Source organism: Diachasmimorpha longicaudata, chromosome 4, assembly GCF_034640455.1.
Source record: "Diachasmimorpha longicaudata isolate KC_UGA_2023 chromosome 4, iyDiaLong2, whole genome shotgun sequence".
Taxonomy (NCBI): domain Eukaryota; kingdom Metazoa; phylum Arthropoda; class Insecta; order Hymenoptera; family Braconidae; genus Diachasmimorpha; species Diachasmimorpha longicaudata.
In genome coordinates, this window is record NC_087228.1 from 6,586,072 (window position 1) to 6,612,232 (window position 26,161).

The window sequence follows — 26,161 nt, forward strand, 5'->3', positions numbered from 1 at the left end:
CACGAGTCACTTTTAATATCAATAAAAAACAAAAGCCCTCTCATCTTTAGTTGGAGATCTCCAAGTGGAGTCATCATAGCAATAAAAATCGTGTTTTCTCAAAAAGTTTATGTTTCCGGTCTTTAAAATGTTTTATGTTCATCATATCATAATCAATCTTTTGTCAAGCTCGACAAGGAGAATTGATTGAAAATAATTAACTAATTAATTATGAAAAGTTATTTCTAGTTTATAATCTATAGTTTAGGAGAGAAGTAAAAGGAGGAGGGGTAAAACCTAGGATATAACACCAAAGAAAAAATATTATTATTATTATTAAATTTTTATTGTTATTTAATTATTATTAGCACCACTGCGGCCGTAGTGTTGATGCCAATTTTGTCTTAACTTCTTCACAAATCGATTATGTATTGTTAAATGATCGATTATGACCATGACACAATCGATTATCTGAATTCTAGTGCCCGGTACAAGAATTTTTCCCAAACTTTTGTCTCCGTCGATGGACAGCCAACTCGTTACCATTATTGAATTCAGATCTGTCGGCCCTCCCAACTGATCCATGGTCCCCATCCGAAAGGGACCGGTTGCGAGGAGCTGCGCCGCGATTCGATGACGGAAGTGGGTATAGGAAGTAACGGGTAGTTGGCCCTCGATGGGCACACCAAGTTGCCTAGGTCTCACTGGGTAGGTAATTATTACTAATAATGAATTAATGCTGTTGCCCTAATAATTTTCCTGTCACGACTATCAATTCCCGAATAAAATAAATTTTTATTCTCTGTTGGAAGTCCAATTAAAATTCAATTAAACATTATCATGAGCTGTAACGCTTTTCCACTCAAAACGAAGAATTAAAAAATGGAAGTAGGTGAAACGTCTCTCGCCCGTGCACACACGGACGAGTGAAGTCGTCGGGTCAAACACGAAAAAAGTTGAATTACAAAAGGACCGGAGGCGGGAAAGGGGTTGTAAAAGCGACTGTCGGCCACCATTCCCTTTATTCCTTTGCATGTCATCTCGCATGCCTTTCACCATCTCCCTCACTCGACCTACCGCCCTCCCCACCCTCTGTATGACGGCCTTCAAGGGTGTCGAGGTCATCCGGCCGTCGGGGGACGGCAGCTGCAGGACGCTAAGTCCCTCTCATAGCTCTCCAAAGACATGGACTAGTTATTCAGGGTGACGGGATAGGTTTCCTTCGGAAAAATTTTACCGGAATAAATTTGTTGAAGAAAATTGTCGGTTGCGACAAAATTTTTTCACGAAACTTTTGGTTGAGACAATTGTTTCCGATTTTTTTTGGTTATGAAATGACAGAGTTATTTAAAATTACTAAATTGTCATTGAATTTTATGAAATAGTTTGTTTGAAAGAAAAAAAATTCCCTGAGTTTATTAAAAAAGTTACTTGAAATTAATAAATGCTGTTTATTTGATGAAATTAATTTTTTAATTTTTAAAGAAGAAAATTCTCAGTGCAGCTGACACCCGAGAATAGCGACGCGTCTCACGTTAAAGGCATTTGAACTACTTTATTCCTTTCAGAATTAATAATCAGTAAAGAGACTGCGAAAATGGGTAATGCTGATTTCCGATTGAACGAACCCGATCCGGAATAAATATGAAAAGAAGTATTTTCTTTCTTCGATTCGCGCCATTGTCCGCCTTCAGCGGTACCTTTTTCACGCGGTCTGAGACTCAGGGACTTTTTCCACTAATGGCTTCATACCTCGTTTGCCCGTGCGAGGATTTTTCTACTTGCATGCACTCTTCGACATGATTGATCCTATCGAGGCTGTTCTACACAGTTTATGCGTTTTTTTCTTCGCGTTTCTAAGTATTTGTGAGGGACATTCAAATTGCACTATTTCATTGACGATAAAAATCCTGATTTAATTCTGTAGTTCAATAGTAAAATGGTGAAGTCATCACACTAAACTAAAAACAATAAAAATTATTAAAAAAGTAATTGTTGAGGTATTTTTAAATTAAAATATTCATTTAAAGATTCCCTGGAATTTCCATTTTTCCGCTAAATCCTGGGCCGATAAAAATTCGAAAAATAAAATCCCATTGCCATTCCCCAATTGTTTTTCTCATTTTCTCGTTTTTCCTCTGTTCAAAAACAATAGAATCCATTGAACACACAATTTTCGAAATCCATTATCACATGAAACAATGATATTCAATATTCCCACTCATCGAAAATTCCATTCAACACAATTATCAATTATCAGCCAGTCTCATTGAGCCTCACACACACCCCCACACATTCGCGTAATCATCAGTAGCATTTCAATTATAAAACATCCCGTCGCAATAATATTGTCCGATAAATGGGATTTCAGGGCACATCAAAAGCTGTCAATCTACCGGGCATTTGCCATTGCATTCGGCCATTCTCTCCTGTATTTTCTGATGAAAAAGTAAAAGGTTGAATACAGTGCAAATCGCTGGCATAATTCCCTGCAATTTTGTACTCCGAAAATCAATGAAACTGGTGAACAGTTTTCCACTCACACGCACGTGATTTTCCCAACAAATCATCAATAGTGAACGGTAAAATGGATTCTGTCGCGAGCCAGAAGGCGAAATGGTTTGTAAAACATACGGAACCACTAATTCGCAATGGTAAATAGTTTTCCAGTGATTTTTATCAAAATGGAGGAGCGGAAATATTGCATGTCGAGTAAATTCTCGGATTTATCCCTCAAAAAATTGCTAAATTGCCTCATAATTCTTAAAACTTTTCTCGTAATTTTTCGAAAATTCCTGAATTGCTCGTTCCCCAATCCCTCGCATGTCCGAAAAATAAATCATAATCATTCGCAATCATCTAAAGAATATGAAACGACTGAACGACTAATCGATTGTCTATCGACTCATCCTTGAGTCAATTGTCTTTCGATCTTCCACTAGCTATCGACTTGGCACGAAGTCGATGCATTTTCGATTCCAGTGATAATCTGAAATCCCAAGAGAACTGAGCTGAGCAAATCACAATCGATAATCGATTGAGTATCGCCGGGTGAAATCGGTTGTCGATCAGACACGTAATGTCCCCAAAATTTCTAGGGTCACCTCATTCTACTAATTCCCCTAGAGAATGAATTCTCCGATTCCTATTTCTCTGACGGTTTTATTTTGTCCCAACATCTGTGTGGGACCAAAATCTCCTTTTCTCAGTTGCTCGTTTTCTCCCTTCTGAGTTATATATTTTTTACCCTCCGCTAGGCTGTCGGCCTTGATGTACTACATCCAATACCACATCAGGGTTTATCACGCAAAAGCTTCTGCTCTCACGCAATCGCCCACGGAGAGGGATTGAATGTCTCTAGAAGATCTTAGACGCGTGCAACACGCATTTTCTCTCTCCAATCTTCTTTCATTTTTTTTCTCGCTGTATAACCACCGGAGGAAGTTCTCCCCACGTGAATCTTATCACACATTTCGTGGTTTATACCCATTTATGCTTTATTACACCGAGATTGGCTTAATCTTCATACGGAGAATTACGCGGAGAGAAATTTTTGATAAAAATTACCCTAACGGACTATAAAAATGTTATCATGAGTCATCATTTCCTCATTCCTGCCCCTAAATTCCCTACTAATTAATTTACGATGATCAAATTTTATTCCAGAGAAACTACATTCTCAGGAAAATTTGTCATATTTTTAGTTCATTTCTATTGATAAAAATAAAAATAACTCAGTCAATCGCGCAGAAATTGACAAAAACATTCAGAATTCAGAAATTTTTGTATTCAACATAAAATATTATTGGGCTGAACGTAATTCATAATCCCTCAACAATCAAAACACTTTTACCTGCTCCAGTTATTAAAAATCTGTAATTCACATAATCAATTGACTCAATCAATTAACGATCGAACGACTATAACAATAAAACATGGAATCGACTATCGATTGCATACGATATTTGAAAGAAAACTGGAAGTTTACTGAGAACGGACGTCTCCAAGTCCAAAATAAATATTGAAAGAATGAAATATCAACAGATGTGACAAACACAAGTCGACAGTATTTCGAATAGTGAATGTTCAATGAAACGCCTATTTTCCGCAACTTCGTCCCACCGATTCCCAGAGGAAATCTCGTAAACTGGGAATAACACACTCCGCTAGCACATACATCAGATAACCAGTATAAATCCATACATCGCATATTGTGATTTAGAAGGTAAAATAACTCAGCATCTTCCAGCCATGAACCTCCAACTTGAATGCCTCCTCCGCCTCCAACCCCTCCCCACCCCCTTGAAATATACGATTTCCTCCTTTTAAATCTGTCACAACAATTTTCAGTTAAATCTCCGTTGGACAACTGGCGCTTGAAATCTCTTTCATCCTCGCGGTAAACAGTATTCACTGGCTTTGGCAGCAAAATCCGGGGGATTCGACTTCTCTTCGTGGTTGCATAAATTTCCCAGAGCGAAAAGAATATTGATGAACATTATCGTGGGTAATCCCAAGTGATAGCAGAGGTTGAGAAGCCACACGGAAAGAATTTTTTAATAAAAATCATGCTACCATTTTATAAAAGTGGATCATGAGTTTATTGCTCCACAATTTTTATAACGAAATTTAGTAGTTATTAATGTATGAGATCATTTTGTTGGAGGGAGGCTTCGTTCCCTGGACTTTTTGTTGCGGGGGGGCCCAGCCCCCCCCCCCCCTTCCACTGTATCCAGCCCTTGCGCGAGGGCTCACGCGCGTATTGACATGAGGGCAAGACCCGTAAAGGGGGCTATGAGTCTAGGAGTCTCTTTTTCTCTGGGAGGGGGGCCAGCCCTCCCTCCATGTGTCCAAATTCCTAGCGGGAAATTCAAATACATCGACTGCTCCTCGGAATTGCGGACTTCTCGTTCGCTCACAAATGGATCCACTCGCACCCACTCCCCCTGACACACGTCGATCTGAGTTATTTGGATTGATTCGTATTCAGTTCACACACATTGACGCTTCTAACCCTATCAAAACATATACAGAGAAAATGGTTTCTACCATCCAAAAGCCTTTGTTTCGTCTAATTGGGTTAGCCTAGTTTCCATCGATTGTGAGTTTTCCAACCCTCGACTGCAACTCACCAACGAAACCCTCGTGCAAGCCCCTTCGTCCCTCTTCATCCGCTTATTACAAAAGTAGTGGGGGTTAGCCAGTTGAGAGTTGCTCGGCTGCATAGACAGCAAAAAACTTACTAAATCGAGTTTTCACGTGCATTATGACGGTAAGTGGTATAACACGTGTGACACTCGTGACCGCCCATGCATTGGACTAAGTAACAACGTAGTGCTCTCACCCGCTCAACCCTCTGCGACTCACCTTCCCGTCAAGCTCTGCCAGGGTATAAGCCCCTTTTACCCTTTGAGCTTGGTCTGACCCCTTTACTTGGGCTTATTAATTGTGTCGGTAATTACGATTGACTGATTGAATATTCATTACGGATTCTAATTGGATTATGCAACACTGCGCAGTCATAATCTTCCGTGCTGATGTAATTTTCACCGAATATATGCTCGTTATTTCGGGATTACTCGGCTCTGCATTATTCATTATTGCACATCTTATAGTTCATTGTTAGATCTTTTAACATAAAAATTATCCGATTATTCCCATCTATCTCGAGAATCAATCAAATATAATCTATGCTGGAAATAAAAATTACTGTAGCGGTGCAGTAAAAATTACCGTTTCAATTATCGTTAAAAAGTATCGAAAGCTTTACGTCTCTTCGCTACCGCCAAAAGTGCGTTGAAAACCACCAATTTTCGTTGATTTTTTAAAATACTTTCCCCTAATCGCTGATATTTTCTTTAATTTTTCATTTCCACAGGTACACCCTCTAGCACCTGTACATTTTATTCCCACCCCCTGCGCTGTCAGAGAACTGACTTTTGCAGCGGAAACGCCCAACCATACCGCATTTGCACGAGGGCTGAGGGAAACCATGGAAGACCCCGACCGTACAGTCGATCGATCGTGCAGAGTCCTAGTGTACCCTTCGGTCACACTGACTATATTAGAACCCTGGACCTTCCAGCCACATGCTCTCAAAGAGTCCTATTCATTTCACTTTGTCTTCATACTTAAAAACAAGCCGAAATGTCATACCTCACATTTCTCAGAATTCCAAACCATAAACATGTCTTTCAACACTCAGAAGAGAATAAGATTGACTTTTGTTCTCTATTTATTTTATGAAAATCCAACAGACTAGAAGCATTTGCGTCTCTTGCATCGGTGCCTTCCGCGCAGCAATTTTTTGAGCGAGCGGTGTTCCTAAGCGGTCACCCATCCAAGTACTAACCCAAGGAAACGTTGGCTCAGCTTCCATGTCCACCCGAGCAATACGTTACTCACCCAACCATTACTGTCGGTAACATCTAGTAGAGTAGATTGATAGGCCATGTGAGTTTTCCGAAAACCATAACTTCGCAAGGTTGTTCTCACAATAACACATTGAGTGTCGGTGACACCTCTACTACATTTATTACATTCACTGTGAGCGTCCAAATTCCATCGAACTTATGAAGATCCATTTTTTCCCCATAATCGCTTATATTTTTCTTCGCCATCAGCGAGATCAAAAGTTATTCATTCACATCCTACACAGGATGTTACCAACCAAATATCCTCAGCTAGTGCACGAAACAAAATAATTTCAATGACTTGTTTAGCTTTAACATGAATCTCTTTGAAAACAATGGCGGAGTCGAATTTCATAGCTGCAATTTCTCCTCTCAATTCCGATACGTATTTTTTTGTGTCACTCTCGCAATGAAATACCTCATGAACAAAACAAAACGTCGAGTGAAATGGACATGGCGGGCATGTGTTATCTGGTTTCCTCTTGCAAATGGATCGGGCGAAATTCCCTCTCGCGCAACCGATAATAGAAAAGCCCGCGGCGTCCACTCCCTCTCTCCTCTGCTCCAGCATCTCTGACGAGCCAATCGCTAACTATAATATGTACATTTTATACGCTAGTGGCAGTCGCTGGGAGAAGGAAAAAGTTGATAGAAGATCGTCAAACGAGTGAAGTCATTTTGGAATGAACCCCTTCAAGGGAGTCAGTCCCAGGTGAACCAAACCCAACTCCAGGGATAAGAATTATGTTTAATTAAAAGATTATCATCCAGCAAATGGCCTTGGAGTGTCATTTAATAACGAGGATTAACATTTGCCATTATTACGCACCCCAACTATGAAGACACATTCAATTTCCAAATTCCAAATACTTTTCAGGTGGATAATTCCCTCCACCAGAATCCACTAGAATTGTGATCGTCGGAAATTTCCTTCCCTTCGGATGTAACCCAACTGTGTTTTTATAACTCAAATATAACGTCGGGGGCTGAACTCAGCTGATAAAATCGGCTGTCTGTGTTGTCTCTTCCGAGTGAAGATAAACAAAGTCAGAAAACAACTATTTTCCTTCGAAAGTGCCAAGTGTCTGAGGGGAACCAACTTCCCCCTGATGACTTCTTCCTAAACCCAAAATATCTTCTTTCGCCGAAAACATTTTTGATTAACAGTTTATTCTCCGTAATACGAGGCCCGTCATGCTGAATTTTCCACTATTTCTCTCTTTTCGAGTAATCGTCTCAGCAAAATCTCCAGACCCAATATTTGCTGAAGTTCCTCACAGAGTCTTGAACAGTCTCAATGTCGACCTTCTGAAAGGCTAACCTTCGAAACCTTCAAAAAGCGTTGACAAGCGTTTTTCAGTCAAGGTCTCGGGTGATGAAAGGCATGAGAGTAGATGATTTGGTGAGTGTCAATCGATACGATATCCGCTCTCGTCTTTGGCCGTAGTCCGAGGTCGTCTCACCTCTCTCGAGCCCCTCTTCCGCTTCTTCCCGGTACTTTTCATCCATCCTCTTTAGAACGTGCTCTATACCATCGGATATGACTAGTCATGTCATCAGCGACTGCTCATTCACATCGAGTGGTTGGATGGAATTTGCAGCGTTGCCTTGGCGCAATACCAAATTTCTACAATAATAGATTGTTCCGAGTGGAGCTCCCACCAAGTTTGGGATGAGTTAAGTGCTTTAATGAACTGAAAAATTTGGTGAAACGCATGCGATTGAAATCGCATTAGTGAGGACGACCCGGAGTTTTACCAATATCTCATGAAAGAAGTTGTACGGACGAGTTGAACGAGTCTAAATGGTTTAAAGTGTAATACCTGCCCAACTGTAATGGTTGGACGGGTGGAGTATTGCCTCGGTGGACATCGATGCTAAGCACCATTTTGGGGAGTTAGTACTTGGATGGGTGACCGCTTGGGAACACCGTGCGGAAGGACCCTGCACTATCGGCCCGACTGTACGGTAGGGTTTTTCAATGGTTTCCCATCTGCCCCTTGTGTAACTGTAGTACAGTTGGGGAAAACGTCGGTCCCATAGCACCGACCATACCTCATAGCAGGAGAAAGGAACACAATGTAAAGGCTCCGAGAGGGTGGGTATACATCAGGAAGAAAAAATAAAATGAACATACAATACCGAGACTCAGACCGACGGGAGCGGCCGAATAAACCTCATACATTGTGGATTGATTTCGTGGAAAATGGACTAGTAAAATATTTATCTCCAAATATCAGAGCAGGTCCTATCGATCTTCCTAATCTGGTTCATCTTCATCAAATTATTACCTCAAAATTGTTCCCCTCAAAATGTTCAATATTGCAGCACTTACACTCAGCCCATATTGCCCCACCCTCTCTCACTTTATCACTCATCGTTGGTACCACCCACGGACCTCCCATCGTCTTGAAAACGATAGCTATCTGTAGAATCATTTCACGCCTAGCTGAGCTTCAAAGTTGAGAGGACTTTCAAGAGAATTATACTAAATCAAATGACATGCTTCAATGCAATACCGGGAATTAGTGATTCAGCAATCAAACAAGTTATTCATAGTAAGTATTACTGGGGGAAATTGCAATTTCAATGGGATGGCAATATAATTAGAATATTCCAGTGGAATATCACTTCGAAATAACGATTGCCATTGAATTTCCAGGGACCGGCAATGGAAATAGAACTAAGATTTGAATTTCCCTTAATTATGAAAGAACAAATTGTGGATTACATCCAGTGAAATTTACCCCACCCAATAAACTTTGGGGAAAAATAAATAAATGTTTTCTACCGATTACACGTAAAAATATCAGAGCAACAAAATATCCTCCGGCAAAGTATCCATTGGGAAATTCAATTGAGTAATTATTCCGCCAACTTACCAAACTTTTAGGGTCTTAAAAAAAATTCAAGCAATAAATATTTCCCCTAGAGCCCCTTCGTATGTAGTCCTATTATTCATGTCGTTGCTCCTCTCACAAAATAAATTGACAGATATATCTCCGTGGAAGGTATCAAATAATAATGTTCCCGGGACATGCGAAATTCTCCAGCCGGACAGCTGACCCTATCCCAGTCCTCACGATATCTCTTGATATGCTCTCCGGATGATACGGTGAAGCGCAAAAGAGGGAGAAACAGCTGCAAACGGGATAACGAAGATGTGTCCGGTAAATCCAACTGCAGGATATATTTCGTTTCAAGTCTTCCGGGATTATCTTTTATCTTTCACGCGTTTCACAGGAGCTATCCGTCCTCAGTAAAATGACACAGTACGTTTTACTCCCTCACTGACATGACCGATAAATCCAATATCCTCTTAATTTTTGTCAATCCTGGGTGAGGCATCGTCGAATCGCTGGTGAGTAAACAGGGGGATCAGTTGGAAATTGGATTGATACGGTAAAGAAACGTCGTTGGACGCTATTTGTGGCGCATCGAAGCTCATTTGCAATGCCAAGACCTGTACTACCGGTTTTCCATTGTTGCATAAGTTGTACAACCGATAATTATTTCAATGACTTGGAATTTCGTGCAGTGGACGTTTATATTCGTACCAGACTGATTCTACCTTACGCATTTTGCATTCCAATTCTCCGTCTCGAAGATGAATATATCGTACAGTAGAATCCCTGCATTATCGGCCGGCCGGGTGACCCAGGTTTTCCCAGGGTTCCATACAATGCAAACCATATGGACAGGGTTGAGGCGAACGGAAGTGGGAGGCCAAAGGCTGAGGAGGAGGCTAAATTAATATAAATAATAATGGGAATATTTTCGTGTCCGGAATTACTCTTTCACATCCTAAATGTCAGTTTATAATTATGAAAACAACTATTTAGGGTTCTCGTTTTTGGAATTCGCTCTCCGGGAACCCTCCAAGGTCGATCTCAGCGCCTCCCTCGACCTCGGGGAGGTCACCGAGTCTCAGCAGGGAACTTTTTGAAGCTAATTCTCATTCATACCACCGACCAGGACAGGCCATCCTAAAAGTGTCCATGATGCGACGTTGTCGGAAATTCACGGGACGCCCTCGGCCCCTGTGAAGTCAATTCGGCAACGCAGCCAACATTTCTCCCCGGCGATGACCACGGCCTAGACCAGCCTAGTTTTTCTAAAAAATAACGGCAGCAAACTCCTCGGAGATTTCCCGGCTAAGTCTGAAGGGATGATAGCTGTTATACAGCGCAACCCCTCTTCTCATTCCGCGAGTATTCCGGTAATCCTGCGCGCCTCCTCTAGATACCAAATGTACCGCATTGATCTGTCTAACCCCGACAAATTCTATACCTATATCTCATTTGTGGAGGCTATATACCACGTACTATGTGCCTTCGAGACATTTCCAATTCCCCAAAGTCGATCTCCCGCCCTGTTACCGTTTCATAATAGAAAGTATTTCTTTTTCCTTATCTCTATCACCTCCAGTTCTCGAATTTTTTTTATTGAGTCTACCCTGGTGGCAATTTATTCTCAAAAAATTTTTCCGTCTACGGAAAATTCCGTTGCTTTGATTTATGAACTGTTCGAGAAAATTGTCTCTCGAATAATTAATATTCTTCTCTATAATTTAGTAGCCTCATAATTTATCTTGGAGCAACAGCGTCTGAAATATTTTAACTAGTGCGATGAAAACTGGGTCGTATTTTTTGGCGAATTTCCTTTGCAATTGAATGTAATAAAAACTATGGGAGAATCTTCTGTTGAATTCTTAAAATAATTCATAACATTGAAAGTTCCGGTACTGGCAACTGAAACGAGCTTTCAACGTGAACTTGGCACTTGGACACAGGCAAATTTACGTGCCACATTTTCAGGGTAGTCTGCACAAAAAATTGCATAACCTTCAATAAAAATTCCGATTATGCCCTGCGAATTCGTCGTGACCGAATTCAGGTTCGGAACTTGGTTCTAGTGACGGCACCAGAATTTTTACTTGGAGAAAAATTCTCATAGCCCCCAATAAAAATTCTGGTGCTGGCACCTGAGTTCATCGGGGCCAAGTTCAGATTTTTACTCTATGATACCAGAATTTCTCTGTGAGAATTATTCTCGAAGTGCCCAGTAAAAATTCTGGTCTTGACACCAGAAAACACTTCAAGAAAAATTCTCACAGCCCCCACCAAAAATTCTGATGCTGACAGAAATTTTTCTGGGTCAACGAAAATGAAGCCATTTAACCCTTCGCAAACGGTAATATTTTCCGGCTTTTTTTCTCCACGTACAAGACCGATTGCACAGCACAATCCGTCGACTTGGCTTATAATCGAGAAACCTTTTCCCGGGGGTGGCCTCCTTCGCGCCACCGTCGACTCTCTCGTTGTCGCCTCTCGGATGATCGATAGTGAGAGAGGAGAAGAGCGAGAGAGTGCAAGGCACACCAGCCGCAATCAATTGCACGGCCTGGCTGCTCTCCCTCCCCAGCCATACCACCCCTTTCGCCCCAGCTACCCCACTAGTCACACATACAATATCCATACACTGGCATAAGCGCCACAAGCAACAGTGCCGACGACACGAGGTAAACTACAGTTTCTATACTCTTTTCGTATTCCTATCTCCCTTCGCCAACATTGTATACACGTGATAAACTCTTCCGACCGCACGAATTTAGTGTATGACGTGGCATACAATATGCAGTGGGTATAAGTTGATGGCCATGAGGGGATTTCTCACGGCTGGATTTATTCGCAAACTATTTATGTGGAAAATTCGAGGCCTGATACATTCTGAAGTCTGAAGACATTTCAACCCGTTGTACCCCGGAGTCTACTCAAACCCCGAATCACGACGCCTCTGGGTCGCGAAGTCAATGGAAACTGACAAGAAGAGAAAATTTCGAAAAATATTCCGGTGTAAAATGAGATTGAGGGAAATTTTTTGAAGATATTACGATTTTTTGGATCTTTCCGTAATTTTCATCGGAATGTTCTCGGAAAAATTATGATATTGTGACTTAAATTTTTCTACTTTGTCTAACCGGCAAGTAAAGTTAACTTCTGTCATTTTTAGTGAATATTCATCTGCAAAAAAATACAGCTACAGCTGTAAGTTTGACAGAAAATATAGGGAAAAATTATTTCGTGTCACAACTGAGCCTAAGCAACCTTTCACTGGGTTAGTACTTGGATGGGTGATCGCTTGAGAACACCGCACGTTCGCTCAAAAAATTATTGCGCGGACGGCACGAGTGTGAAGACCCAGTGCGTCCTTCTAGTCAGTGTGATGGGATGGTACACTCGGGCCCTGCACTATCCGCCGACTATACGGTAGGGGTTTTCCATGGTTTCTCTCTACCCCTGTGCAAATACAGGAGCGTTGGGGGAAAAGTCGATTCTATGGCACCGCCGGAGATGGGAACAAAATGTAAAGACCGGAGAGGGGGCTATATATCTGGAAAGAAAATATATTTCGCATCACAGAAAAAAACATCAAGTGACTGACGAATATTTCCGGTGCTTCTGTAGAATTCTAGGAGCCAATAAATCTTTCTTCGGCTGATTTCGGTACTCCTCGTCCCCTTTCCACACTACAAACCTCGGCTTAACGTGACCAGATGAGTCATCCCGTTGTCTCCCATAACTTCTTCTCTGACATATCTCCCCACCGAAACCACAGATTGATGTTCTTCATAATATCAATTCAGTGAAGTAGCAATAGATGCTGTGATGAAACGGTTAACAGATAAAATTGATGCTCTTTATGTTCTTTCCCTGAGGTCTGTAACGCTTTAGTTGCACATTGCGCTTCTAATGTGGTAGGAAAAAAGGTTAAACGAAATGAATATCGTGATATATTGGACGGCAATCTATACCGTTTTTTAAGTATTTAATAGAATTTATGATGTACTAGAAAGCAGTGCGCTATCAAGTTTTTTATTGTGCCGTACCGGGATTTTTATGATCAAGCACGGGAGTATTCCTGGTGCTAGACAATTGAACCCACTTTACCAGACGGTACAGTAAATTCAGTCTGAATTTTCTCCGAAAACTAGAATTTTTCACTTCTTATAAAATATCTCAGAAATTCAGTAATTTTCGCGTTTTCCAATCTTCTTTTCACTCAAAAAATACTGTAAATTATTCTGACCCATCGCCAAAGTTTTCTGTTCACTGTTTTCCATAATTTCCGCCAAAAATAACTGAAATAATTCTTCTGCACACGATTACATGACTAGTCACATACATTTTCCCCTATTTTTTTTTGTCATCCCCTAAAATAGAAAATGCAATTGCATTCAGGACAGGGCCAGTTGTAAATCTTCCCGATGGAAGAGGAAAATTTAACGCCCAATATCGTTGGTGCGGTCAAATGAGAAGTGAGAAGGACGACCAATGGCTTTTACAGTTCGCCCTTACAAAGGGAAAATGTGAGACAGATAGAAGTGGAGCATATACGATGTCACACACTGGACTCGAGGGCGACACGGAAACTCGTCAGGGTGAGTCCATTCCACTGAAGTAAGCATGTCGTGAAAGCCTCGGGCAAGATTGAATAGAGACTCTTCTACCTCTCCTCCCTTTCCACCCCCGGCAACCCTAGCCCCATCTGCTCTTCCTACCGGCAACGCCATCCTAGTGCGCCCTGGACCGAAACGTTTCGCGTATTCAACATTTTCACTAAACCCTCGCTTTTCTCAACATGACCATTTCATGCCCCCGCATGCATGCACTTCTCTGATGTGTTACCAAAGGCGAACTGAAACGTGACTCTCATCACTTGTTTCCAACCTTCTACCTCGGGGTATTTTGGCTCGTGGAGGAAACCTTTGATTTTTTTTACGGCCCTTTCTGCCCCCTTTTTCGCCTGATTGGCCCTACCAAATCCTCTGCATGCGAATTCTACACTGCACCGTATTCGCCCGCCTACAGAACACCGAAGTTGGCATGGGAAACCACAGGAAAACCCCACACTGGCACAGGCAACTGCCTTACCGACGGTCTCACACTGGTCGGTGCCTCGGGTTGTGAAAAATCCGCGTCCGCTGGGATTCAAACACTCGAATTAACGATCGATTCTGGGAGAAGATGTTAGGGGAGGATCAGCGTGAGGGAGGTAGCTGATCGTGGTCAATTATTGCTTTAAAAAATAAACAATTATTGGTAAACGGAATCGTTACGTCGGAGGTCACTCTTCAAACTTTAATGTGACGCCGATGTGACGCAAATGGAGTCTAGTTTCGTTAGTACTTGAAGGGGTGCGAGGGTTAGTGTGAGGGATGGACGCAGCAGAGGGTTTATATGGGTTTCCATGGTCTCCCGTGGTTTCCATGGTTTTCCATGGCGCCTATAGGATATAAAATCGTGGTAGGAAATAGAATGCTCTTTGGGATAGTCGAAATAAATAATAATAAATAGTCAAGCTCAACATAATATTATTTATAAAAACATCGTTATGGAAATTGAACTGTTTGACTTGAAATATAATGTCATCAGGACACGAGTGAGATATTAACGGATTTGTATGACGAATAGAATGATTTCTTACTCATGTCTCTAACGACTCACAATGTCCGAGATTTTATCATTTCATTCAGAAAATAGCTTAAGGTGTTTTGTCGGCATTCCCGCGGGGAAGGGAAGCGGAAGTCAAGTATTGTTGTTCTCGAGTTCTGATTCAATCGTCGAACACGAAATTTTCCAATTTTCACATGACTATTTGCGTGCGTATATGAAATTTTTTTCTTAAATTGATTCTATTTATCAGATTCATTGATTTTTTTCGTCGCACAATTTTTCAATTATTTAGATAGACTATGAATTATAATCGACGGTCTGTTACTCATAAATTCCCATCAATACGTCAATTTTTTGAGGTCACTTAGGACGACTCTTGAAAAATTTTACAACTGGTCATTCAGTTGAAAGAGCTATTGTGATAGAGATTCTAACGCCGATTCACCAATGGCGCACCGGTGTTGACGTAGTTCTCCCACACAGTCAATACAGTTTAATCTCCTTTCAGAGTAGTAAACATGGACGATCGTAATGTGAATGAACAATATGGGAAAAGTGTAAAAATGGACTCTCACAAGTTCGACAGTATTTTTATCTGGAGCGCGCAGAGTATCGTCATAAAAAAAAGTTTGTTGATTTTATTGCAGAGCTTGGATAAACTTCAGATCTTTATCTTGTGCATCGGCTTCATCCGGAATTTCTATTTTTTGTGGAACAGCCCCATTCATCCGGTACAATCCCCGGTTTTTTTTTCCAATAAAAATTACGACTTTGTGAAAAACGAAATTTTGCCAGGGAATTGGGTAATCTCTGCACAAGTGAAACTGTTCTCCGTATTAAAATATTCTTCACGTAGACTATATACGTCACAATTGTATAGAATTCATTTCCTCTCCCACAGTTAGAAAAAAAGGTGCTCCACCGAAACACAAAATGTTTCGCGAGAGATTATTAGCAGCAGTAGAGATTTATCTGCGGGAAATTGGCCAAATTCACCGAAAAAAATTGAATATCTTCCCCAGAAATTCAATTTCGTCCAGATTTTCCGATAAATCCATTCAAAAATCGAGTATTTCGCAAGATATATATACGATCTCTCCCACAATCATTTTTTCCATTTTATATATCGTCAATCGCACCGACATTTCAACGATCTGCGGCCACAGATGATGGATTCCCCTCTATTCGCAACCATTTTCCATTATTTTCATTAATTATATGTGACATGACACCACAAGCGACCCTCCCGTCCCCCCATCACATTAACACAATTTCATCCCCCTAAATATTCTCCCCCACCCCACCCCAATCATCATTAAAATCCACCTCTTCCCCTACCACTGCAAAACAATTTACCACCACCTGACCTGTCAACTGACTACTTCACATGTTCTCCGCCCCGCGACAGAAATTTGGCTGAAACCAAATAATAATTTCGATGACATAACGAGAAGTAACGGACGAAAAAAATGCGAACGGACTCACACTCACCACCAAAACCTAACGAGGAAAGTGTAACCCAGGTCATGATCTGGGAATCTATATTTATTCGGTTACTTTGGACGCCACCAGTCATATCCTGGAATTGTTCAGCGTATGTCAACGTGGAATATCATGTAAACTCCACAGCCCAATGGCCTCCTCCCCACCCCCACCCCCAGAATTTCCCCTCCCTCATTACATCTGTTGTTTTCCTGGTGATGTTGTATCGATTGGCCCCGTACGGCTCAATAATTCACCGAGAGTTCGATATTAAACTGATATTTATCAAACGATTTGCGGATATTGTTGGTAGCAAAGTTTGGAATTACGATTTTTCGGAATGAGAATGATTATTTGGGGTGGTGAGCAAACTGTTGATCTTCATCGGGGCCCGGAAAACATTTCGGCGAATGAGAGGAGGGGAATGACGTGGGCGATGTGGTGTGGCGAAAGGGGATGAGAGGAGGGAGCCAAATGAGAATTAAAGAAGCCCCGAGAGGCGCCGAAAACAGACTGCGGCATTCGTCGGTGAATGGGGCGACACGAGGGGAAGGGGGGGTAGGTCAAGAAACTTTACGAGTTGGGAGTGTTTTGGTTTAGTTTGGGTTGAGAGGATACAGACCTTTGGCATTGCCTCGGCGAAAAGTTATAATCGGTTATTGTGTGGGGGAGGGGGATCGATATGTGGGTGGATAACTGGGGGGAGGGGTGGAAATTATGGATGTGGTCTTGGGATTTACATTCTGGAGACGGGGAAAAATCTCGTGAAAATTTTGGTACGATAGTCAGAGCAATAGGTGGATATGAATTTTGTCATAAATATTGTCGACAGCCAGTGAAATGTGGTATGAAAGTGAAAGGCCAAATACCGTTAATGTAATTATAGTGTGTGGGAAAATTATTGAAAAATATCTATTATAGAAAATGGTCATGCGAGACAAGAAATATTCCGCAAAAATTACGGAACTCGCAGTTCACTCACCGATTGTGGAATCGACTGGGAAGTTTTACGCAACAGTATCGTAATTTTTCACAGTCGATTCACCCAAAAATGACGGAACTTTCAGAAGAAATTCGGTGACAGTTGCGTTAAATTTCTGACAGTCACATTTCGCTCCAGAATTACCGGGAAGATACGTAATTTTTCTTGAATAGTTGTCACCGTGTGTCTAGAATATTTGGGGTTTTATAGTCCAAAATTCAATTCTCCGTACGCCTCTTGATGTTATAACCCAGCCCTCCAATTCTTCACCAACTGTTCTCGTCGTGCATAAATAATCCAGCCGTCAAAAGATAATAATAATTAGTAATCTGAAAAATGTGGGAGGGAACGTTTACGATGGCAGGAGAAAGACATAAAACGCTTGAGAAATAACGTTCGCAGAATGCGTCAGCTGTTAGCCATCACCATAACCCTCAGTTGTTCAGCACTGATGTGTGTCAAACGAAATTTTCTGTTTGGCCGTCATGCCAAGACTCCTTTTTACATTGCACACGAGGGAATAAAGTTTTTTTTTACGGCCCACCGAGGAGCTAATCAGCACATTTGTAACTACCAGAATCCGGAAACTCCTGATTCATCGGAATTCTCGGGGGAGTTTTTTCCTCTGATGTTCAGGACGTGACTAATCGGGAATTTCCGAAATACGCGAGCTGGTTTCTGTAATAATCCGGAATGAGATTATTGACAGTTTTATAAGAAAAAAAAACTAACAAAAAATGGCGTATAAACGATGGAGCCCGACGAGGACGATGTAAATGTCCAAAGAACAATTCTCCGACTACTGATATGAACAATATCGAATAATCCGGTCAAGGTACCTCAGTGAGGATTGACAGTGTAAATGACAAACGATCCGCGTCTTAGACCGTAGCATGAGACGATAGGCAAATCGTTTTCTGCGGGTGTCAACCTGATGTAACAACCCTCCACCCTCTCCGCCCCCAGAACATCAAATTCCCGAAACGTACATCCCATTGAGAGGAAAAACCAATCATCCCTAGAAGGTTCTGCACGTACTCCCCGAAGAAACGTTCCACAATGGATCGTAACAGGACAAAAATAAACAGGACATTTTCCAAGCATCGGACTGCTTGAAGAACCCACGAAGCCACAAGCCATTGATCATTTCCACTTGAATGTCTTCATGAAAAATGAAATACATGAAACGAAAATCCATCATCTCAATAACAATTCCACAACGAAAATTGCTTTCTATATCGAGAGCATCTCACGACTATTGCTGTCGATCGTGAATGATATCAATGACAATTTTTGATGAAATAGAATATGAAAAATGAGGAAATCCATATGTTACTAAAAGACGAGGTGCGCCATTTGCTCGAAATATCGAACTCCGGGATACGAGAACCGATTGTATTTTTTTTTCACCCTATGAAAATAAATTATCGGGCGACCCTGACGCCCCCCACGTCAATTCGTTTTTGTAGCCGTCATTTAATCTTCAAAATTAAACGTCATAATCCAATAGAAACATCTAATATTCGCACTACCCTAATTTTTTCAGTGAATCATTGTTCTCAGGAACACCGTTGTCCCCACCCCCTCGCGCTCAACCGCCAAAAAACCCGAGCCGAGATCTAAAACAATCTTCTATTAATCCAGCTCCCGGGATTACTGTAAGGACCGAGGTTATTGGGCGAGACAAACTACCAACCGGATGATGACCCGTTCACCCGGGTCAAGAACTCCAGTGCTAAGACTACCGGCTGCTAGCCCTCCGGTATTGATGGCTCAAAGAGAAAGACGGAGGGAGGGAAGCCAGACTAACACACGTTATTAGCTTGCCCACCCCCTTACCCCCCCTCAGCCCAATTCTCCCGCCATTCCGCTAAACCGGATATGTACACAAGCCGAAACGGGATATTCTAGGAGCGGCCAAATTCATGCTGCAGGTGCACCACATTCGGCAGCGGCGAGGTAGAGGGATAACCGAGGAACGTTTATATATCCCAATGGTACAGAGTCTGGAGCACATAGCACTTCGACTACGTCTATTGCTCGATATTATGTGCAGACCCGCGAACCAATGGTTTCGCCATATATTAAGCTCCAGTACATGGAGATCGATCTAACATGCATCATTGGTCGGACCCGAATCTCTTGGTTTTAGTGCTATTTCTGAGAGAAAACAATATTTGAAAATTGCTTATGGAGTTGTTGTTACTGTCTTAAAAATACGTATCAATCGATCATCATGAGTTCGATGTCATCTGGGGCTCACAGTGAATATAATAAATATAATAAAGATGTCATCAACACTTGGTGCGTTATTATGAAAACAATCTTGCGAGGTTATGGTTTTCGGAAAACTCGTATGGCCTATTAATCTACTCTACTGGATGTCATCGACAGTAATCGTTGGGCGATTTATGGTTTTTCTTTTCACAGAAAATGTTTTTCCCTATCGTATGCCTCCGATTCTCACTGTTAAATCGGTAATTTAGTTTCGAACCACTGCTTATTCTGAACATCTGAACACCACACGCGGTGTGACTGTAAAAAAATGTAAATATGAAGAGTAAACATTGTACAAAAATGTAAGTACGTAAAAGGTGTTAAATAAAAATTATAGTAATCGGTGAGTGGTTGGGTGAGGAAGGTATTGCCCCGGTGGATATCAACGATAAGCAGCGTTTCGTTGGGTTAGTACTTGGATGGATGACCGCTTAAGAATACCGCTCGTTCAAAAAATTGCTGGGCGACTGGCTCGGATGTGAGAGACACAAATCCTTCGCAAGTCAGTGTGACAGAAGGGTACACTAGGACCCTGCACAATCGGCCGACTGTACAGTTGGGGTCTTCCATGGTTCCATGGCTTCCCTCAGCCCCCGTATAATATAACTGCTAGCTCAGGAAATATGAATTCTTTAGAACCGCAAGCGCTTCCAACGTGAATATGAATTCCGAACTTCGAGAGATAACTGTTATATACTCAAGTGTGTTTATGCACTTGTGGTTAAGCGATGTTGTACCTTGCAATGGATTTAATCTATCGTTGGAAAGTTTGGAGGTGAATTTGTAGTTTCTGACGCAAGTTTCAAGGGTAATTATCATCGTGGTTCTGGAAGTTCCTGAGACAGGTGTCATCGCAGAAGCATTTGGGTGTGGAAAATCACAACAACTGTGACCTTTCGACCGTAAAAAAATATAATCACCGCGAGGAAACTTTCTCCGAGAATTTCTACTTTTTTACAGAAACCAGAAGAGTAATTAAGCTAAAATCAGGGCTTTGTTGTAGGTTTATGTTCCATGTAGCATCGTTGGAGCCATTATTTTAATGAGGAGAGAGGTTCCGGATATTCAGACATGTACCATCTACTACTTAAGTAAATATTGGGTGGGGAACATCTTAGAAGGTTCCGGGGAGATGTCAAAACTTCCCGACAGAAGGTCATAATGGGATTACATTAAATACTCGTCTTATCCGACCTTTTTTTATTTTCATCGGTCTTTTCCGCGATTGGAGGGGGGGGGGATTGTTATCAGAAGCCAGGTCTATAAGTGATATACGAGCCGATAACATTTTTTTTTCAAACAAGTGTACACCAAAATTATGAGAACACACACAGATGTCAGCGATGACATTCGCAAGGAGAAAACAAAATTCTGGTTTCAGAACCAAAAATATTAAAACAATTTTCCAAAAATTGAAGAGGACAGGATATAACTGAAGTTAATCCCTAGATATCTTCCAACTTCAGACATTAGACTCCTCATTGGTCAACGTAACCGCCATATGTTCTCATTGGAGGTGGTAAATTCAAATACCGTAAAAAAGGCGTGCAATTAGTCCCTTCAAATCCGGAAAAGATTATTTATCATTTCGAAAAGTATCAATTTTCACATGTCCTGTACAAGCCCCACGTGATATCCGAATTTCCCAGAATATCTGAGGGTGAATTTTCCGGCAGTCACTTGACCATCTCCTGCACTTGACGCATACACATGGGGGAGGGAAAAGTACGAATGGAAGAGGAGGAAGTAGAGGCAATCAGCCTGCAACGGCACGTGGCTTTCCACGTCTATCGTCCCCTCTACCCGCACCCCTTGACCCTCTCGTGTCTCTCCCAGAGGCCATAAATCAACGGCCAATGTGGCTCCTCATACACTGGGTCACGAGTCGCATAAGACTGGTCCAGTGAACGAGAAATGACGTTTCGTCATTTATACTCAATGGTGCAGATCTATAGCAGCTTGAATCATTCATGAGAGATGAAATACACGATTGGGAATGAGAAAGCAACTCTTCTTGGAAATATTTTAACATTAACTCGAACAAGCCATCCGGTGGAAACGTCTCAGGGAATAACAAAAACACTCCAGCTATTTATAGTCTAAACAAACACGTGGACCAACCCAATAGACAAAAGTTAATAAATGAAATGTTAAAGACTAAAGAAAGATCTAGACTTGTAATTAAATATGAGATATTTCTTTACTAAATTCTGATGATAACGAATCCTCCTCTGAGGAGAACAAGTTAATAAAAATTTCATGGAATATTTTAATTAAACTTCGCCGTTTCCAGTAGCGTTTGTCAAAAAATGAATTATCCATGAACATTCCTTGAAATGTCAGAGGAATTTCAATAAAAAAGTGTCAAAACATTCAACTCGATCGACTGAATCTAATGAAATGAACCGGATACATCGAATAAAGGACATTTTTTTCTCCAGTTCAAATCTCCATAAAAAATTCAACTGCTTAAAACCCCCCATAAATAAATCCACCCCATTTCCTTGGATAAAGTTACCTATAAAAAAAATATATACTTCCCTCCCTTTTACTACCACCAAATCACTGTTAAAAAAATCTTGAATAAAATGATGATAAGCGATAAAATGTCGCGGTGATGCAATCGGAAGTTCTGTAGCACGCCACTGGCGATAAATTAAATAGACGGTGATTCCGAAGAGCCTCTGGGAAGCCCCACCTGAGACCCCCTAGTCTCGATCCTACCCCTTCCTACCCCTTACCCTGCTCGGACAGCCATCCCACCCCACACTGAGAGAAAAAATGATTTCTGCTGACAAATAATGCAGTCACTTGCCAAAACCTTTAATCGTGTTAAATCGACTGGCTCTCCTGGTAAGGAGCGAGGGTTCGCCGACAGTCGGCCGAATCTCGGCCCACTGTTGGCGCTCCCTTATCTGATACCAGGATAAGGAGGTATGGGGTGCGATAGACCATTTTCAATGTCCCATCACTCGGAAACGCAATTTTCGCATTTTTTCCCGGCAATTTTGAGTGAAGATGAACGAAGTACATTATAATATACTTCGTTGGCAGTTCTGGAGTCAAGTAATGAATGGAGTATAAATTGACAGCGTTGTAATGTCAACATGAACATGGTAATCATCACTGTTTGACGTTAAAAATAAAAATTCACTGAGACGAATAGGCGACACTCGCGAGCTAATAATTAACTTCACTCAGGACAATTTACGGCCACATGAGATGATTGTTTATTTATCATTAATTTGCGAGTAGTTGAAGGACTTATTATTAATTTTCTGGTTGATGGATACGGATTTTTAATGAGATTTATAATTTGAACTTTTTGTTATTTTCATGTGATTCACGATTTTTAAAAATATTTTAAACCCAAAAAATTGTCCTGCGTCTCTTTGCCCTTTGTGACCATCGTAACCCTTCAACTATCCATCAACTACCCTTGATATTACCCCCAAAAAATAGTCTCGCGACCCTTTGCCACCCTCGTGACCATTCATCAAAATACTTAAATCGTGCTCATCGAGACTTTCGAAACTGGAAATTAATTTTTTTTTTCGTCGAAGGGAAAAGGGGATGAAAAACGTGAATCGATCACCTCTTCATTTTCCCCAATATCTCCATCAATCGCCGTATTTTACCCATCAAATGCAATCACGCAACACGTACCTCACACGATTCAATTGCTGCTAACAGACCGAGAAAGAATGAAAACGTAGAATTGGACACAGCCAACGACCAATTTGAAGTGCCGCCACCAGTCTGTCAAGGCCGTAACGTTTAACGATGAAACGTCATTCAGTGATCGCGTATACGAATATGTACAGAATGGACAAGGCAAATGTAAAAAGAAAAATACATACAAATGCGATATGAAATGAGGAAAAGAGACTGGCGAGGCATCACGACGTAATCACTGACATGACGATCGACAGAAATTGAACGAGTTGTATTTGTTGTCATTTCCACGTTTCCCAATAAATTTTAAAATCCCTTCAAAACCCCCAATCAAGTGATTTTCAAAGAATCCACGATCTACTCTACATGAAAATTGTATTTCCAGATTAATTTGATTTATATATTGACAGCAGATACTGATGACTGGTTTCACTCGCTGGTGGATACGAAAGTGACGCAAAATCATAACAGCGAATGTTGGAACGTTCTATGGATTTAGTTGATTAATAGAAAATTTAGTTTAGTTAGTAGAGAAAATTTTTCGGCTGACAATTTTATAGAAATCTTCGAAGAATCATCGAAAGATTTTCGGACGATCTGGTGGCGCGAAGACAATTTGGAACATTTTCGAAAGATAATATTTTTGATTTGAAGATTTACTGAATTTTAACTTTGAAAATATTTTGTAAAGAATTTTCTTCGGAAGATCGGTTAATGATTCGTCTAAATATTTCTCGAAAATCGGCGGAATAATAAAAACTCAATTTTCGTAAATGAGAGAGACTTCCGAGTCATGACGCCATAATTATCATCGAAATCGATCGAAACCACAGGAATTGTAAATTGTAATCACTTAAACTGACAGAATTGAACTATGTTGAAGGAATAGATGGTCTATATTATTTGCATCAAATTTCTGTGGCCCCGATGGATTATACCGATATTGAAAACAGAAACCGATAACTCTGTTTATCTCATGATTTCCAATTCCTGTAAATTCCCTATTTTTCTTCTATTTTCACCATATTTCGAGAGATTTATTGAAAGTAGGTCATTTAAAATGAAAAATCTTCCCAAATGAATTAAACCTCTCTCGTCTGTTCCAAAACTATTAGCGCGGAAGACAGGAAACGCTTCAAACTTTTCGGAAGAACTGACTCTAGAACTAACTCTAGAAACAAAGATTCCAAAGGTCCGATATTAGCGACATGACCCTACCAACGTGTCTCCTCATTCAATATCATTAGGACAAAACCCAAAAGTACAATCACCACTCGTCACTCTTCCCCGAATTCCAATCCATCAAAATAGACTCTCAGTTTTATTGTAAACATCCAGACAAATATCAAATTAATATTTTCCGAGTGGAATGTAAATTCCAAATTTACTTCCAATTGACATTTGCAGTTTTCAGATGAGTTGGGGAGCCATGGATCGCAAACTAACATTATTTCCCTAATAATTTTCCTCTAGTTTTCCTTTCTAACCACAGTAATGTCTCCAAATTAGCAAAACATAGTTTTTTTGTAAATATTTCTACCTAAACTCCACATTCCACGTGAATGACGTCGGTCCATGACGCCTGTTTTCTATTTTTACTGACTTTGAAAAATTCCATTGACATCAAATTTATATTATATCAAAATTTATTGAGAATCCTGTACTTCACCCGTTGGTGACTCTCGCCATGGTCCAGAGCTAGAATTTCGAAAAATGTATATCTACCTATTTTTCCACTTGCAATTGAATTTTATGTTAAAATATGCGACGACGTATCGACCAAGTCGACATGAAGGGATTTATGTCACACAAGCAGCTATTGATAATTCTGGTCTTCACCCATTTGCGGCAAATCCATGGCGTAGAACTACTACCCCCTAAAACCCAATATTTCCCTATTTTTTTCATCAATATATTTCCCGATGAATATCACATGCAATCTCGCGAGGACCTGGAGTGCCTCTGAACCTGTTCATGTCGTAATTTTCTCTCTTATCTCCAATAATTTTGGAACGCTCCATTTATATCCACTTCACATTCCCCAATGGTCTCTAAATAAAAAAAAATTGCCGACTCACCAGATGAAGTCTTTGCAGTGGCTGCAGAAGGTGGGCTGTTTAAAGAATCTCGGCATGAAACTGTGATCCTTGATCATGTAAACATTCTTCTTCTTGAGTGCTCCCTTGCGACCTCTCAGCCTCTTTGCAAAAGCTGTGGTCGCATCTGACCCCATGGAGTCCTCACACGTGCCCTCCTCCTCCGTCATCTTGTTCCGTCACCTCTCGCGATACGATAAATTAAATGCCCGTTACACCTCGAGCCCCTTAAATTTAAATTCCCAAACTCTCTCAATTCCCAGTACACTTTAATCTCAATAAACAATAATCGCCACCGGACGATATGGCTGACCACTTTTGCGGCCGACACGGACGCACTGCTGTCCTGTACTGAATACGCGCGCGGGCGTACACACACGGAATTGCACGCGAGTTGAAGAGAGTGACGTATTCCAGGGTGAACGCGCACACGGTAGCGCCTAGTCGGTAAACCGCGCGGCCTCTGCGGCCTCAGCTCTCCCCTCAACTCTCGCTCACTCCCCACCCGCCCCTCCTCACGGCTCACACTCCCTCTCCCGCGCGATCCTCCCCCGCTCCTCGCGGCTCGCACTCCCTCTCCCGCGCGGCTCACTCTCCCGCTCTGCGCGATTCTCCCCCCCTTCCCCCACTCCTCTCGCTCACAGAGTTTAGCTCACGGTGAGCGTACTCCGCGCGTTGGATTAGCTGTCACCGTTCCTCAACTGTAGGCCGTGTGGCTCGCGCTCGCACAACTCTGTACCGCACCGATATAATTTTAGAATTTTCATCGCGCACTGGCTTCTGCTCAGCCTGCGTCGCGCA

At 41.4% G+C, this 26,161-nt stretch overlaps 2 protein-coding genes across 4 annotated transcripts in view; both read right to left on the reverse strand.

Annotated features, from left to right (window-relative positions):
• LOC135161080 (protein kinase C, brain isozyme-like) overlaps positions 1-25,844 on the reverse strand; it is a 43,226-nt gene extending 17,382 nt beyond the window's left edge. For both annotated transcript variants that reach the window (XM_064118347.1, XM_064118346.1), the window contains exon 1: positions 25,343-25,844. In XM_064118347.1, coding sequence (XP_063974417.1) covers positions 25,343-25,530 — 188 coding nt within the window. In that variant the 5' untranslated portion in view covers positions 25,531-25,844. The remainder of the gene's footprint in view (positions 1-25,342) is intronic.
• Positions 4,287-16,033, reverse strand: LOC135161099 (uncharacterized). Of its 2 annotated transcripts, none has more exons than XM_064118386.1 (2): positions 11,618-16,033; positions 4,287-10,552 (listed from the first exon to the last, which is right to left on the reverse strand). In XM_064118386.1, the coding sequence occupies exon 2, from the start codon at positions 6,961-6,963 to the stop codon at positions 6,619-6,621; it is 345 nt and encodes a 114-aa protein (XP_063974456.1). In that variant the 5' UTR covers positions 6,964-10,552; positions 11,618-16,033; the 3' UTR covers positions 4,287-6,618. The 2 variants fall into 2 exon arrangements, with proteins under 2 accessions (XP_063974456.1, XP_063974455.1); XM_064118385.1 differs by having other exon boundaries at positions 4,287-10,125; positions 10,358-16,033.
• Positions 25,845-26,161: the final 317 nt, after the last annotated feature.